This window comes from Sarcophilus harrisii, chromosome 4 (assembly GCF_902635505.1).
Source record: "Sarcophilus harrisii chromosome 4, mSarHar1.11, whole genome shotgun sequence".
Taxonomy (NCBI): Eukaryota; Metazoa; Chordata; class Mammalia; order Dasyuromorphia; family Dasyuridae; genus Sarcophilus; species Sarcophilus harrisii.
The window spans coordinates 275,354,096-275,372,677 of NC_045429.1; the positions used below are offsets into that span (position 1 = coordinate 275,354,096).

The following is an 18,582-nucleotide window of genomic DNA, read 5'->3' on the forward strand; positions in this document are numbered from 1 at the left end:
TGTGTTCACACCTTTAGATAGCTCATAAGTATCTAAGTACTCAATGGAGTTCACACGTTTGGGAGAATTCAGGGTTTAGAAAGGGATATCTGAATTCACACCTCCCTTAGGGCCAGAGAGCATGCTGGGAGATATCCCACAATCCCACTCTCAGAGAAGTAGCATAAATACAGCTCCAGTAAGCCATTTGAAAGAATTACTTGGGAGCATTCCCAGGAGTCAGAGAGGAGCACTCTGGGAGGAAGCCCACAAGCCCTATCTTCAAGGCAAGAGAGAATTCATTGCATCTTTCACCTTGATGCTGGCTGGAGTCGGAAGGACAAACCTTTGCATTTGGAGACATTTGGGCAGAGCTCTTAGAACCAAGCAGAGAGATAGGCCTCTGAGCTAACCGGGCTATAATGAAGGACACAATAAAAGAGCTGAACTCTTTTACCACCTAGCTGTGTTTTGGAAAAAGAACACCACAGAATTGGTCATAACAAAGAAAAGGTCTAACTTTTATCTAGACAGGACTGAAAAATTAGATTGTTGTGGAAGATAACTGAGTTGTGTATAGTGAAGAGTGGGGAAAAAACAAGTTCTAAGGAAATTTCCTCATATGTGTGATGTAAAGTCCTTATCTGAGATAGGAGGAATGCTACAGAGAGTAAGCTAGTGAAGCAGTTAGGAAATATTGGGATTACCTTGCTGCAGTGAAGGCTATTTGAGATTAGATAACATAAATTTATATTGGATTCAGTCCACCCAGTTTCATGATTTCTTCAATTCCATTCAGCAGCATATGAATGGGAGGATGAATATATTTGTATAACTAAAACACAGAAGTGAAAATTGCTGGTGACACTCATTTATTGGTTTTGATTATTTTTTTAATAAGGTAAGATATGGAGAAGATGGCATTGGAAAACTGAGCCCAATAATAATGATGTTAAAGAGTCTGACATATCTCTTAACAAAGTATCAATGATTTAAGTGATACTAATGGATAAATCATTCTCTTCAAACAGTCAAAAGCACTTGTTAAAACGTATGTGATAGGCCCTGGGAATACAAAGAAAGCAAAAACATAGTTCTTAATCTCAAGGTTCTTCTATTCTAATAGAAACAACATGTAAATACTATGTACATACATGATTTATATGGAGTAGATGGAAATTCCCTAAGGAGAAGATACTTCCACCTAGGAGGAACTGAGAAAGAGCCTCCTGTTGAAAGTGATATTTTTGCGAAGATGTGAAGCCAGAAAAACTAAAAGAAATCTGGAAACTAAAAGTAACTTGTAAAAAGAGAGCACATTCAAGGCATGAGGGATCATTAGTACAAGGGTACAGGCATGGGAGATGGAGTATTGGTTTGAAGAAATAGTAAATGACTAATATAGTTGGACAGTAGAATGTGAGGATGGGAATAAAAGTGTAAGAAGACTGAAAAAGTAGAAAGACAGGTTAGAAAAGGTTTTAAATGCCAGAGAAGATTTTATATTTTGACCTGGAAGTAATGCCTTGGAAATTATGAGCTTCTTCTATTAAATTAAATTAAATTAAAAATTAAAGCTATTAAATCCTTGGAGCTTGGTTTTTGATAATTTGCTCATCAGTAGCTACTTAATTGTATAACTACCAGAATATTCATTTTAAGGCAACAATGATAACTGCAATACATTGTAAATATAGGAGATCTTTTGCTCGGGAATGGGTTTTTCGTTGGCAAATATATTTGATTATGTTGCTAAGGGAAACCCTTATTAAAGGGTTGGTAAAATCACCAGTTTTTATTACTAAACCTTGATTGAGTACATGCCACCTTAATGCTGCAGAATACTTGACAACTGCAATTTGACATCAGTTTATATGTCTCACTGATTCCATATTTGTTCTCTAGGAAGGTGACAATATTGGAGGACCCGGATCAAAACATTCACCTGAAAAATCTATCTCTTCAGCAGGCAACCACTGAGGAAGAAGCTTTGAATCTTCTCTTCTTAGGAGATACCAATAGAATGATTGCAGAGGTAGGGATATCATAGAGATCATAGAGAAATAGTGGAGGGGGTAGAGTTAGAAATCTTGTTTTAACATCATAATTTTTCAAATGAAAATATTAAGGTCGGAGAAGTTGTGTCTTTCTAAGGTTTCTATCCAGTAAATGTCATGAGACTAAAAGCCTGGGCTTTCAGTGCCCTCTTTCCACATAACCTTATTGCTTCTATATTGGTATAATACTGAGTTTATTTTCTCAAACACTGTATTAAAGTTTCCCAGAATTTTACTTTGGAATCTAGTTCTGTAGGACAAGGACAGGATAAGGGTGGGAAGGTTGTTTTCTGTGCTTTCCACTGAAGTCACCATGACTACCACCAAAGTTGAAAATGGAATTTTATCAGCACCAATCCAAAAATCATATTGGGTAATATTTTACCAAAATTTGGGAATGACTATTGTGTTAGACTGCTCAAAGCAACTTTCAACCAGAATTTCTGAAAAAAAAAAATTCATATATTTGAACTTGTTTATCTTAGGTTACAAAGGCTTAAGAAACCATGAGGTATTGTTTTGTTATTGTTTTCATTATTTTTTGTAGGAAGCTTTTTTGTCTGTTTTGATTTTTAAAATGTATGCATCTTGTAATTCCATTTGTCCATTCTCACTGTTTTGTCTTGAGAGTTTGTTTGTCAGTGATATTATAATTATTTGAACATAATCCAGTCATTTATTAGAACACATGACTTAAAGAAGTTTCGTGCCCTTTAAACCTGGGGTCTCTCCATATATTGCTTAGCAAGAAGTACCTTGTGGGATACAAAATGCAACTTTTATCAGAACACAAAATATGGAAAAGAAGAAGGGAGCAAATTCCCTGAGAAAGCAAAAGGATGGTGCTGTCCCAATGTCACAGTAAATTCCCTTCATTCTCTTCTTACTTGATAACTGTATAGAGTTATGAAGTCAGAGTCATAAAACTATAGAACTATAAAATTGGGCCCCCATGTTGCTTTAACTCAGCCAGATGATGATGAGCCAAGCCTCATCACGAACCACAATCTGCCAGTCATTATGGTAATACAGAATGACACATATACCAATCAATGGGGCTCTGCAGAAAGAATGTAATTTTAAAAAGGCATGGGCAACTCAAGCCTGTTTTGAACTAGTGATCAAAGCTCCTGATCCTAAGCAAGGCACACAAACACACAATAAAGGAAAAAGAGCTTCAAGGTGCAATGTAATTTAGTACCCATTTTCTTGGTATATAATTATACTGCCCAGACTCAGTGTCACTATGTTTGATGACTTCAGGGAGCTAAAGTGACTAGATATTTATGTGAGGAGTGACCCCCATACTTCACTGGTCCTTCTTCTAGCCCAGCCCTCACAACCATGATCCAGGGAAGTAACTCCTTTAGAAAAGGGATCAGGCATCCCCATTTGCCAGCCAAGTGCACCCATAGGACAAGCAGCCAGCCTGACTGGAATAGCAGGGAACCAAAAAAGAAGCAAGGGGCAACACCTGCCAGGCAATCAGACCACACCCACTCCCTTGGTCATCATCAGACTTCTGATAGAGTCAGTTCAGGACCCTGAACCCAAGAGAGTTGGGAACAGCAATACTTCCAGCACAGTGCCCTCATCTACCATCCTAGGAAACATCATTCTGTGGGGATACAGCCTGCTCACAATTACCAAAGACCAGGAAAGAAAGTTCTTATAACCAAGTCCTTGACATTTTCATAAGATGCTATATTGTAAATTGATAGGATCTTGTCAGTGGAAATGTCATTAAAGAGGTATGCTCTATAGCTATAGTCAAATGATCATGGAATTTTACCTTTTGACTTGCAGCTGAAACTGTCCATATGTGTTGTCTCTCTCATTAGAATGGGAACTTCTTGAAGGCAGGGGCTATCTCTCTTTTCTAGTTGTATCCCCAGTATTTTGCTTACTACATATTTTACTCATTCATTTATATTCAGGAATATTTGATTAATATTTTGTTATCTGCTGTCTCATAAATTGTTAGGGAGCCTTCTATTCTCCTTATAAGGAGAACTTCAGCATTTTGATAAAACTTTATCCACATGGATAATAAGTAACTAGTACACTAGGCCTAGAATCAAGAAGACCTCAGTTCAGATCCTATCTTAATATACTTACTAGCTGTGTAACTCTCAGAAAGTCACTTCTTTTTGTCTTGATTTCTTCATCTGTAAAATGGGGATAATAAAAGTATCTACCTATACAGGTTTTGTGGGTTAAATATTTATAAAATGTAAGCACTTTGTAGGCACATAATATATATTTGTTGCCTACTTTTCTTATCTTCCTTCCTTAATATCCTTTCTCCCTTCCTCAATTTCCTTCCTTCTCCTTTTCTTCTCTCTCCCTTTCTCCCTTCCTCTCTCCCTCAATTTCTCCCTTCCTCCCTTCTTTTCTTCTTTCTTTCTTTCCCTCCTTTTCTTCCTTTCTTCCTTCTTTCTTTCTTTCCCTCCTTTCCTTCCTTCCTTCCTTCCTTCCTTCCTTCCTTCCTTTCTTCCTACCTTCCTTCCTTCCTACCTTCCTTCCTTCTTACCTTCCTTCCTTCCTACCTTCCTTCCTTCCTTTCTTCCTTCCTTCCTTCCTGAAGCATATAAGAAATGCCACAAACCAATGTCATTGGAATATTAATTCTATGAAAACAAATCTCTAGTCCCCAATCTCTTGTTCTAGAATGACATTTTAGATCACTAAGATTTAGAGACATGAAGAGACATAGGCTACCTCCTCAAGGGTTAAGTTTCAGTATCTTGAATTCTTTTTGAAGAGCTCTATTGTCTTACCATACAATTGCATTCAGATGGATCTGTGGTATATCTCACTGATGTGGTATTTATGCCCTCTTCCAACAAGGTAGATCGTATCCTGTCCATACTGCCCACAGATGTTTCTGACCACTCATCAGTTTGCCACACTCTGTTCTCATGATGTGCTGAGAGCCTCCCCCATTTCTGCTAATGCAACACATGACCTGGGTGACCATCAGTTATATTTTAGAACCTATTTTCATTTTAATTCATAAATTTTATAGACAATTTCCTTTCCTCCAATTTTTCTTCAGCCATTCTCATTTATAAGGTGGTAGAACCAGATCCACCATGTTATTTTCTATATTCCTCTACATCAAGGCCTCTTAAACTTTTTTCACTTTTTTTCCCCTTTTCATCAAAGAAATTTTTACACAACCCCAGGTATATATGTATATATGATAGGTATACAAATCAAATGTTTACTGATATGAAATCATTATTTTGTTATCCCCACATTCAATTGCAAGACACCATATAGGGTTGTGACCCACAGTACAGGAAGCTTTGCTTTAAATAATTCATCTACTTAAGTTTTTGGAGATAAGACTATAAGACTCAGATACCTGAAGACTAGTATTAAGGTTGTGTTTTTATATATTCTAGTTTTTCTGTTTTTTTACATGGGACCTAATTTCTTTAAGGCTTATCTAATATCTAATATCTCAAATCTTAGACTTTGTAGTTTACTATTTGTATGTAGATAATTATCAGAATTGATAATTCATATTAAATTTATTAAGTGAGGTCAGGTTTCTGGATTCTAAAAAAGTTTGCATATTGAGGGCCACAGTCATTTCTTCTGGATACTGCTAAAGATATTTTAAAACATAATTAAAAAGCAATTCCCATTTCTTTGGAATATATTATCATTAAGATCCTTAGTAAGACCAAAAAAATGGTGCTTTGGATGACAACCTAGTTGTCAAAATGCAATTTGTGTCATCTTACTGGGATAAAAAGAACATACTAATCAGTTTTTCAAACTAGGTTACCAACTTCCCATTTTATACAGAGACAAATTCAGAAGCTGCCATGGTAACCAGAAAACATCTGCAAAACAAAGTCTGAATGCATGGTATACAAAGGGAAGTTCTTTTTATTTTTATGTACTTTAGTCATTTTCAGGAAAAGTTATTAAGGGCAGATTTATTCTTTTTCTACTTAATTCAAAATTCTGAAATAATTTCTACAGTTCTATTTATGTCTTACATTAAACTTAATGCCTTCTTTCCATAAATGGTGTATAATACCTTCAGAATCCTCATTGCTACCAGCCATTCCTTCTGCTCTGCTCTTAATAATTGCTCACAGTGTTCCCCACAGTGGCTATTTCAAATGTTTTTCTTACTCCCCAAGGCCCCATTTGCACCCCCTTATATTTCATTATAGCATTTGACCTAGTGTTACATTTCACATTGATTGAAGTAAGTAATCTGAAGGAAGATTTCTCAATTCTCACACCCTCAGCTTTTAGATATCATCACCAATTTTAATCTTGTTCTCTTCTGACTCAGAGATATGAGTTTCTTTACTCCTTGCTAAGGGTAATTCTTTTGCTTCTGTGTCCTTGTTTTTTTCTTCTCCTGCCTCTGTGACCTCGATCAAGCCACCCAGAACTAGAGGTGTCCCAGGAATCCTTTGGTGTAATTTTCATTTAAAGAGAAACCAAAGGAAAGAAAATTAAAAGACAACTAATACATGCTTCTCTTTTTTCCTACCAAAAAAAAAATTACCTTTACTTAGGAAATGACAGAATGAAAACTAGGAATTGATGCCCAAAGTAAGTAGAGATAGAAATAAAATACCTAGATGTATTTGATGAATTCAAGAATCAAATGAATGATATCCTCAAGGACTGAAAGAACTGGCAGATGGATTACAGAACCATTGTCAATAATATTTGAAAAATCATGGAAAACAGGAAGGATAATGAAAGAATGGAGAAGGACAAATGTTGACCCAATTAAAAAAAAAAAAAAAAAGAAGAAGAAGAGAAGAAATGCAAGGTCTGGAAAGCCCTTCATTTAGAGCAATAAACTTGACTACAATTCCTTGGGAAAACCTATGATAAATCATTAAAAATTGTTGGCATTTGTTGGCAAACATCTGGAAAGGGAAGGGATGATTACAAAGGGTCACTATGACTTAATAAAAAAAAATTATTCCAAATTAACCTCATTTCCATTTTAAACGGGATTCTAAACTCACATGAGTGATTTGCTCTAAATATATTTTCCCTAGATTTTAGGAAAGCAATTGATAAAGCATTTTATTCTTTTTATGGGGAAAAAATATTGACAATACAAGATTACAATTAAATGGATTCCAAACTGACATGGTAAACAAATTCAAAAAGTAGTTGTTGCACAACAAGGTCTCTAGTCAATACTCCTGGCATCTGTACTTGGTCCTCTTCAATATTATATCAATGGCTTTGACAAAAGCATAGAGGACATGCTCATCAGATGTGTGGATGGTTCGAGGCTGGGGAATAGGAAACACACTGAAGAAGAGTCAGAATTGAACATGATCTTGACAGGCTAAGGCATTAGGATGAATCTAAGAAGATGAAATTAACTAAAGAGAACAGTAAAAGCATAAAAAGCCAATTTTTTTCCCTTTTTCTTTTTAATGCGGAAACTGGGGTTAAATGACTTGCCCAGGTCACACAGCTAGTAAGTGTTAGGTATCTGAGGACAGATTTGAACTCAGGTCCTCTTCATTCCAGGACCACTGTTCTATCCACTGCGTTAGCTAGCTAGCTGCCCCAAAAATATTTAAAAATTAAAAAATTTAAGCCCCAAATCAGAGAGGTATAGTTAGATAACAATGGTTGTTTAAAAGATTTTGTATTTTAGCAAAGGTAATGTGAATCAGCATTGTGATTTGGCAGCCTAAAATGCTAATAATCTTGGGCTTCATGAAGAGACAGAGCTTCCAGAAATAATCAAATCTTGTTCAGAATATAATAGTCAACTTTAGGTGCCATATTTTAAGAAGGACATTGATAAGTCAGAGGATATTCAGAGGAAGATAATTAGGATAGTGAAAGTCCTTGAGTCCAGGGTATGTGAGAATCAGTTGAAAGAACAAGACATGAGGATGGGACATAGAATTAAATGATTGTTGTTTTCAGTATTTGAAAGTCTATATGAAGGAGTTCAACTTGTTCTTCTTGGTTCTAGTGGGCAGATACAGTAGTAGCAGAACTTCTTAATACCCAGAGTTGTCCAAAATGGAACACCTTAGGAGGTATGGTTCTTTCTCCTTGGAGTTCTTCATACTTGGCCATTGACAGTTGATGTCCTATCAGGTTTTTCATTGGTTGTTATCCTTTGTTCTCAAAGATGACCAAAGTGACATCACTATGTTAGAATCAAATTATAGTATGTCCGACTATTGCTGATCAGACCAATACAAGCTCAAACTACTCTGCTACAGATCAGACACAAATAGTCCCTATGAACGTGTGGAGTGGCTTCTTGAACTTTACATAACTTGTGTTTCTTCTGAGCTAATTCAATTCTGCTTTGCTCGTAGAACACAACACCTTCTCAGATAAGGGCACGCAATCCTGGGCAGTCCTGTGCCAGTGTCTCCCAAGTCATGCAATTAATTCTAAAATTCTTAAGAGAAACCTTGAGAATGTCCTTGTATCATTTTTCCTGACCACCATGTGAACTCTTTCCCTGTGTGAGTTCTCCATAAAATAATCTTTTTGACAAATGGACACTTGGCATTCAAACAATGTGGCCAGCTCAACAGATTTGTGTTCTCTGCAGTAGAGTTGGAGTGCTTGGCAGTTGAGTTCGAGAAAGGGCCTCAGTGTGTGGTATCTTATCCTGCCAGGAGATCTTCAAAATCTTCCTAAGACAATTCAAATGGAAGTGATTCAGTTTCCTGGCATGGCACTGGCAGACTGTTCAGGTTTTATGGACACACAACAATGAAGTCAGCACTAAAGCTCTGTAGGCCTTCAGTTTGGAAGTCAGTCTAATACCTCTCCTTTCCCACACTTTCCTTTGGAAAATGAGGATATTAATACCTAAAACCTAAAACACTCTGTAAGCTTTTAAGCTTATTATAAATAAATCATTCATTAAAATGTTCCAGAATTCATGGAAGGAATTTCATCTATCCAACAACTTTTATTTGGTTTATAAATTTTTAACAAAAATTTTTCTGGTAATTGTCATCTGTTCTTATGGTTTTCCTTTCCTTTTTTTTAAATAAAAGTCTCATTAGTTTTAACTAAAAGACTGCTTATTTGCTGGTTCTTAGAATAGACTGCATCTGTGATTTCACTGGTTTAGGGAACTCCTTGTTGAGGAGCCTCCCTTAGCAATGCAGATCATCAAGTCCTTAAGTCACTTAGCTAGATTATATAGCTAGGCTGTGTCAGAAGCAGGACTTGAATCCAGGTTCTGTTGGCTGCAAGATTGGCTTTTTACTTATTATTCCACATTGATTTTCTAAAGAATAATTATTTATTCCTTCTGCAAGAAGGAATGGCATTTTGAATTTTCCCAAAATGTAAGTTAGAACCAGATCTTTTAAAAATGAGCTATGTAACTCTGTTAAAATGTGAGGGCCAGGGGAGACTGAAGGTGATGAAGGTGGGAGAAAGATATAAGAGAGGATGGGTTGGGGTGCAGCTCATGCCAGAGGTAGCTGAACAGCTGTTCATTGGATATTCTGTGCAATAACATACAAACTGCAGAAAGGAAATAGTAGCCTTATTGTGTGGCTGTGTTTGTTGACAAGTACTCTTTCATTTCTAATGCTCTAAGCCATAATCTCCTTGTGTGGTATGAGTAGGAAACAAGGAGATTATGGTTGTAATTAGCTTGGAAAAATCATGTTCCACTTAACCATTTAAAGTCTCACTGGCTAATGTAGCATCAAACTTCCTACTGGAATTTTGGATGGGAGACATATTAGTTATTATCAACTTCATAAAGTCAAGTCTGCTCCCTGAGGATAGAGACCTTATCAAAACTTGAGGTCTGCCCATGGCCTACCACATGCTTACATGCTTACACAATAAGGGCTTGACCTAATAAATGAAATCTAAAGAGTTCATTCTGAGACTTTTGCTTAAGGAAGTAGAAAATGTAAATAAGGGGACCAGTCTAGCCTTAATCTCATAATAATAATAATAATAATGATTTCCTTTGCTCTGGGCCACACTTTAGCAGGTAGTATGTTTGCCAACATCCCTCTAGAACATCCCAACTAATTTACACCATTTGCTTTGTGTGATGAACAGTAAGTCAGGAGAATGTATTTAGTTCACACTGTGTGGGTAAGGTCTTCTTATAGATAAAATAGGGATTACAAACAAGACATGGCCCTACCTTTTTTCATTATTATGTAAACACTGAAGATGGGAACTGGGTGTGGCCTGAGGTGGTGCTCAAGCGAGCTCTTTGGACCTGAAAACAATCCAGTCCTGGATTGAGTAGTTCATTCAGCACCTACCTTGTGGTGGTTTCTCTTGGTATGTTAATTCTTTAAATCCTAGCTTCTTAAACTGTATTTGTGATCCAGTATGAGGTCTCCTAACTAATTGAATGTGGGAGTCATGAAATTATGATTATCAGTAAATGTTTGATTTGTATACCCATTTTATATACCTGTGTAATTGGGCACATGTACAACTTTTTTGGTCAAAAAGGATTCGCAAGTGGAAAAAGTTGAAGTCCTGCTTTGACAAGCAGGCCTCTTTTGGAGCACTTTGTATTTTTACTCTGTTCAGCCCCAAACCTAAAGATAACAGCTAAAAATCTGAAAAATACATGTTAATAAATGTACAGGAACATAACCTTATTTATTGCTGCAGGAATAGTATATGCTTCAAACTGAACTAAAATTTGAGATGCCCTGTATATTTTCATACCTTTTATGAACCACAGTGCTTCTATCATTCTGAAGAAGAGACCCCGAAACTCTAAAAATGCTTGAAGGAGAAAATCTCCTTCAACTCTGCCTCAGTAAGGGATCCTGCCCGAGGGAAACAAGAAAAACAATTTCATTCTGTTATCTAGGTGGGAATAGTTCAGTCCTGATCAAAAGAATTTCAACCCTATTCAGTTAAAGAAGCTCATTCAATTCTATTCAAATTCCAGCTCAAGTTGAAATTCAGCTTGTAGATAAGCCAACTTGGGACAGCACCCACTAGCCCCCACTGAGTCTGATCTGCTCAGGCTGTCCCAGCTCCCACCAAGACACCCAGTGTAATAGCTTCCTTCAAGGAAAGTCTTTTGCAGATGGACCTCAGTAGCTCCCTTTGTTGCCAGGACCTTCTGTCCACTGAGAAGTGCAAAACTCCATTTCCCATAGATCTGCCACTATAGAAGAAAGTCTCTTGGTAAATTGATTTCTATCTAACAATAAACTTTAATTTTGCAATTAATAATTCGGGAATGAGTGAATTTTTTTCACTCCTAAAACTTGCGGCTGATTTAAAGGGGATTCTTAATAACTCTCTCATAGCCACTAATCTAGATCACTCAAACAGTATCAATTCTTATGATCATTTCTTTGAAAAATAAATGATGGTGAACCTCTCCCACATTATCCATGAGATATTTCTTGATTCTTCATGTGATTATATCTATGAGACCTTTTGAATTTTCTTTGTCTTACCTTGTATATACTTTGTATTTGGGGGGGTTTATGTTGTTGCACCCTATCCCCAATAGAATGTAATAGCCTTATTTTATTGCATGCTATCTTTGTATGCATACTATCAAGTGCATGATAAGATACTTAATAGCAATATTAATTCTCAGCATAAACAAACAAATCCATACTCTAAATCCTCCAAATGATTTTGACTCTTTTTTGGGTGATGGGAAAGAGGAATCATTTTTTGATTATTTGTTTAGAATCATGATAGCAATCCTTTGTTAAAATGAATTGAAATTTGGAGAGCAGAGGACATGGGCAGATAGGGAAGCGAAAGGTGAGGGAAAAAGACAAGGGGAGGATCCTTGGGTAGGGGGAGATTAAGTAATAGCAAGATAAGTTATGGAGCAAAATTTAAGCAGAGTCAGCAGGGATAGGAAAGACATGTTTGTATGTGTGTGTGTTTGTGTTTGTGTGTGTATCTATCTATCTATCTATCTATATATATATATGTATACATAAATACATTTTTTTTCCTCAATTGTAGCTTGCTTGTGGTGGGGAGGGGAGAAAGAGGGAAAAAAAGAATAAAGAAAATAAAGTGTGCAACAGAGAACCAAAGAACAATTTACAAGAAAGTAAAGGAAAAAATGGACATTCATGAAAATAATTTCTTCTACTAATATTATATATATATATATATATATATATATATATATATATATATATATACATACTTTCTTCAACTGGTAATTTGTTGTTATATATTTTGAATCCTTCCTCATATTCTTTTGGGCACATGACAATGTTTTACTTTATTTTGTTTTGCATTCCTTTTCTGTTTTTCTTTTTTTCTTATTATATTTTTTCAAATAAAATAAAAAATAAAAAAACCTGGGAGGTTCAAGACATAGCAAGCATCAAGTTACAGCACAAAAAAACTGAAACTGTTTATATTTTAATAGAAAATAATTCCTTACTGATATATTAGTAACTCCTGAACTAGTTATCTTGAACTAGATAACTGACTGGTTAAAATCTATATCGAAATTAAAACAAAACTAATAGAAAGATTAAAAAGGAAAAGGGAAATGAGTATAATTAAAATTACTTCATTCTAGCTTATTTAAACAATTTATATAATGAAAAAATGGAAAATGGATGGAGGGGTTGATGTTGACCTTGTTTATAATGATTTCATAGAAAAGTTTAATTGATGTCAATCAACTGCCATCAAGAGAAACCAAAAGAGAACAAAAATTGCCTCAGCAAACACTTAAAGAGATATGGCAAAGCACAACAATGATTTAAACTATCAGCTCATAAAAAAATGAACAGAAGAGATTAGGAAGCAATTTGGAGGGTAGAACTGAAAAAAATAAATGGCTATGGAACTAATGTATTTAAGATGAAAAAAATTAATCCCTAGGTAATGGGTTTCACAGTTTCATTCAATTAGTATAGGGGGTAGAGCACTTGAACCTAGAGTAAGAAAGACTAGAATTGAAATCTAACCTAGATACTTTTAGTTATCTGACCCAAGGCAAACAAAAAGAAAAAAAAAAAAAGAGAGAGAAACAAACCTTTTCATTTTCTTTAGTTTTCTCATCTATAAAATGGGGATTATAATAGCATCTATCTTCCAAGATTGTTGTGAGGATCAATGAAGTAATATTTGTAAAGTGCCTTCCAAATTTGAAGCTTTATATTGTTTTGGCTATTCTTATATACATTCCTGTTAATATTTATGGTCTACAGAGTTGAGAATAACAACAAAAACAATTTTAATTAAGAAAATGTCATACAGTTTAGATTTTTTTTTTTTTTTTTGCAGGAGGAAAAAATGGTATCCTCTCTTTCATGTATGTTAATAATTAATACTTCAACATCTTTGTTGGAATCTTTACAAACTGTTAAAGTCATTAGAGTTGATAGAGACAATAATTATCTAATTTAGCATGGTTCAATATGATTGATTTGATCTTAGAAGAAGATATTTTGGGCCAGAACTTGAAACAAGGTATTAAACAAGGTACTAAGTACAACTGATAGAAACGATGCTTGTGTTCACATCTTTAGAGAGCTCATAGAAACAAGAAATATTTAAGTACTCATTGGAGTTCCCATGTTTGGGAGATTTCAGGGTTTAGAAAGAGATATCGGAATTCACACCTCCCTTGAAGTTCTTAGGGCCAGAGAGTACTCTGGGAGATAACCCATAATCCCTCTCTCTTAGAGGAGAGGAGATCATATATATAGAGGTTGAAATATATATATATATATATTTCTTGAGCTTGAAGATAGAAGAAGAGCTTGAAATAGAGTTACTTGCGAACATTCCCAAGGGTCGGAGAGGAGCACTCTGGGAGGAAACCTACAAGGCCTCTCTCCAAGGCAAGAGAGATTCATTGCATCTTCCACCTTGGTGCTGGCTGGAGACTGAAGAAAGCAGAGGCAGAAGCAAAGGACAAAGCTGCAAGAGCTCTTGGAACCAAGCAGAAAGATAGGCCTCTAAGAAAGCTAACTGGGCTACACTGAAGGACACAATAAAAGACCTGAACTTTTAGCACCTGGCTGTATTTGGAGTGATTAACTGATACTAAGGCTGCTTCCAGAAAACCTCCCTGAGAAACTTGCTCTCTCCCAGAGAGAATCTTATTATTATTTTAAAGAAGAAAAAACACCAACACATCTTCAAGATTATGTCATGTCCAATGCAGACCTTTTTAGCTAGGGAAGAAAGATATGAAAAGAGAATTACCACTATAGAAAAAGAGGTACAAAACTTTCCTGAAGAAAATAAGTACTTGAAAATTAGAATTAGCCAAATGGAAACTTATGAAGGACTCCATGATACAACAAGAATTGATTAAGCTAATTTTTTTAAAATGTTGAACAAACAGAAAAAAAAAAAAAAACAGAAAAACAGAAAAAGCAACTGAGTTAAAACAAAATCACAGAGTAATGATTTAAGAAAAGCTACTTTAAAGCCAAACAAACAAAAAAAGAACATAGACATATTTCAAGAAAACAAACAAACAAACCTGTCCAAATGTCTTTGAACTAGAGAGCAAGGTAGAAATTGGAAGAATTTGCCAGTCACTTTCTGAAGAAAACCTAGAATGAAAACTCTAGGGAATATTATAGTAAAATCCAGAATTCCCAGTACAAGAAAATATAGCAAGCAGCCAAGAGAAAGAATTCAAGTACCATAGAAACACTGAGAAGATTACAAAAGGTTTAGCAACTACCAGTCTAATAAAGGAGTGAAGTAGAGGACTTGGAATATGATATTCTGGAAGGCAAAGAAGTGAGGATTATAACCAAGACTAAATTTCCCAGAAAAATTGAATTTAATGCTTGAAGGGGGAAAAATGGATTTGTTTATTGAAGTTGAATATTTTTATATATTCCCAATGAAAAGACCAGAGATGAATTGAATATTTGACATACAAACACAAAAATCTAGAGAAGCATAAAATATTAAAGATGTATGAATAATCACAAGGAATTAAACAAGGTTAAACTGCTTATATCCTTAGATGGGGAGATGATACATGTAGCAACAAATGAGAGAAAGACCAGATCAACAAACTGGGCATACATCTAAAAGAAAAAGAAAACTACCTAGAATATCAAGAAATTGACCCTTCTTTTTCCAATATATAAAAATATAAAAATTTTGAAAGTAAAAAAAAAAAAAGAATTAACAAAATTTTAAGTTAAAAAAAGTTAAAAATTTATTTTTTAATAAATAAAGTGAGAAGCTAGGCATTTTTTAAAACCACCAAAATAGATAAATTATTAGATAATATTATTTTTAAAAAGAAGAAAACTAGCTAATAGAAAAAGAATGCTTAGTTCAATCTTAGAAAAAGAAATTTAACAAATCATAAGTGAACTCCTAAAGAAAAAATCTAGTATCAAATGGATTTACAAGTGAATTCTCCCAATTATATTAAGAACAATTTCTGTACCATAGAAATTGCTTAAAAGTAGATAATGGTGGGATTTTATCAAAATCCTTCTATGACACAAATAATGGTCTTAATACTAAGGAGAATCAAAACAGAAAAAGAAAACTATAGACATTCATGAGAAAAGTGAATATTGTTGCAAAAAAAATTTTAGATAAAACTTTAGCAAAAAGTTTGTACCAATATATCACAAAGATCATATCCTATAAAATAAGATTTTTACCAGAAATGCAAAACTGGTTCAATAAAAGAGAAACTATAATCATAATTGAGCAGTAACAAAGCTAACAAAAATCTTATGGTTTTTCAATAGATAAAGAAAAATCTTTTACAAAATGCAGTACCTATTACTATTTTTTAAAAAAATACTAGAAAGCAAAAGAATAAATAGAGCTTTCCTTGAAATGGTAATTTAATTTAGCTTGGTCTTAATGCCACATCTATAAAATAAGGAGACTATACTACATGACCTTTATGATTCCTTCCAGGTCTAAATATATCATTCAATGTCCAAAACACAACTCATTTTCTTTACCCTAATCCCCACCCACTCCTCTGTTTCTATTGAAAGTGCATGCCATCAGCTTTCCAGTAACCCAGATTTATAATCCCAAATCTCTACTCTCTTTGCGTCTAGCCAAATCTTATTAATTCTATCTCCAGCTCTCATACCCATTCCTTTAATTTACATGCTCACCTAATTAATAAGATTTTTATTAGTTAATTCCAAGATTATTGCAATATACCCCTATTTTGTTTCCTAGCTCCAATCTTTATCCTTTCCAATTCATTCACTAAACAACCAACCAAGTGATATTTCTAACACTTTGTTCTGACCAAGTTACTCTGCTCAAGAAGTACAGAGGACTCTGACATTCAGAGCTTTTCAGAGTCTGGTTTCACCCTAACTTCCCAGACTTAATACACATTATTCCTCTTCATACACCACCTTGCAACCAACTTGCCTTTTTTACTATTCCTTACTCAATATTCCATTTACTGTATTTCTAGACTGACACCTTACCTGTAATGCAGAGCTGCTCACCTCCATTTTTGAATTCTAAATTCTTAATAAACCCAATGCAAGTAATCTTGTACTATATGAAGCCTTCAAAGATACTCCCAAACTTCTAGAATCCCCTCAACTTGATTTATTTTAGCATTTAGTTATATGTGTACATGTTATTCCTTCCAGGAAAATGGAAACTTTGTGATGACAGGAACTATTTTTTTTTCTTTTTTTCTTCTTCTCAGGACCAGCATATTGCTTGGCACATAGGTAGCCTTTAATATATGTTTCTTGACTCGTTATCTTTTCAACTGTCTCTTTGAAGGCACAGATTATGTTTCATATTTTTTTTATATTCCTAACACTTCTCACTAGTTTTGAACACAAAGTAGGCACTTACTAAATAGCTGATAGGAAGTAATCAGAGATTTGGTCAACTCTTTGATTTTACAGAAGGCCCCAATTCAGTAAGTAGTGCTATGTGCACATTTGAATAAAATGTGTTTAAATTCACATTAATCCACCAAAGTGGTACCATATGTTCTCATGCATTAAAAAATATGTCTTTGTTACCATTCTGATTTTAAAAAGACAATCAGGAGTATGCACATGAGAGAAAAAGAATTATCTCCTACATATGTAGGGCAGACACATAGCACATCATCAGACTGCAATGCAAGTAGATATCTATGTACAAATGATATTTTCTGAAGTTTGTAAAATGTTTTTAAGAGAATATAAGCAATTTTTACTCCATGCAGGCAATAGTTCTAAAAAGTCAGAAAACTGTGGACAAGGACTTATAAAATATAATGGTCCAGTATTTTAATTGTAGACCCCAGTTTTTAACCTTCTCAAGAATTATAATTTAGTTTGATGTAAAAATCTGATGTTTGCATTCCAATGAAATGAATACTCAATGCCAGTATTCGTTAAAGGTCCACATTCCAGAATATCAGTCTAGAAGCTGAAGACAGCTGTTGAGCTTAGTTTTGACATTATTACATTTATATCAGATGTTGATTTGACTTTCATTATAGTACTGTAGAATTTATTGTAGTGGGAATATAACAGTGAGACAAACCCCATATTTAAGTTCTGCAAATAACTTACAGTTACTTCCAAGGCACCTCAACTCAGGTTCTAAATTTGAACTTGTGGTTTTGTATGCACGGTTATTTGCCGGCCCACGTTTGCATGCAAAATCACATACTGCCATGGTTTGGGCATTGTTTGTTGTGGCTACAAGTAATGGGTCAAATTTTCAGCCTATTTAACTTCATGTTCTGTCTCTTTATCGCCAAAATTTTGCTAATCATCTGGTTTTATCTACACTATACATCAATCATTTCCTCTAAAGCATCTGGAATTTGGGACTGGAAAAATATCCTGAAGTTTCTGTTAGATTTATATTCAGATTTATAAATGTCCACATTCTCTTGGTAAGGTGTTGTCTTACAGATGTAGATGCAAATCTATTTTCCCATCTATACCACAGAATTCAGATGCATGTTTTCCTGTAAAAATAAAATATTGTGTTACTGATCCATTGTGAGTACATTATGTACTTTGAGTTGTCGTCTGCATAAGGAAATAGGTTAGTGTTGCCTTGTCTCATTTTTTTATCAACATCAGATATTATTGAAATGGTTGACCAGTAATAAGAATGATAATAATATCTAGAATTTATATAGCAACTATAGACACTATGCTAATTGTTATTTCTTTTGAGTATTAGTTTGTAAACATGTAGAGAAGTAAAACCCTTAGATTTAAAACTTCGGTTCAAATTCCAGCTCAGAGGCTTCGTAACTATAGAACTTGGCTAATTCATTTAGATTCTCTGAGCTTATTCTCTTGAGTCCCATCATCTGTTAAATGGAGGTAGTACTAGTATCTATTTTACAGGCTTGTTGTGAATGTTAAATGAAAAAGACTATAAAGTGTTTTGTAATCCTTAAAATGTTATATATTGAGGGTAGACATCATCTTATTATTATTGCTATTATTACTTCATCTAAGCATCCAAATCATGGCTGTGGACTCATTCATATCCTTCTTCTACTATCTGATCTAATTCATCACATCTGATATTCCATTCAATATATCAAAGGTTCAAGAGG

The 18,582-nt window shown here is 34.5% G+C and overlaps 1 protein-coding gene across 4 annotated transcripts in view; it reads left to right on the plus strand.

Moving 5' to 3' along the window:
* The window catches only part of KIF6 (kinesin family member 6), a 433,287-nt gene that overhangs the window by 118,208 nt on the left and 296,497 nt on the right, over positions 1-18,582 (plus strand). For all 4 annotated transcript variants that reach the window (XM_031964905.1, XM_031964904.1, XM_031964907.1 and 1 more), the window contains exon 6: positions 1,885-2,014. In XM_031964905.1, coding sequence (XP_031820765.1) covers positions 1,885-2,014 — 130 coding nt within the window. The remainder of the gene's footprint in view (positions 1-1,884; positions 2,015-18,582) is intronic.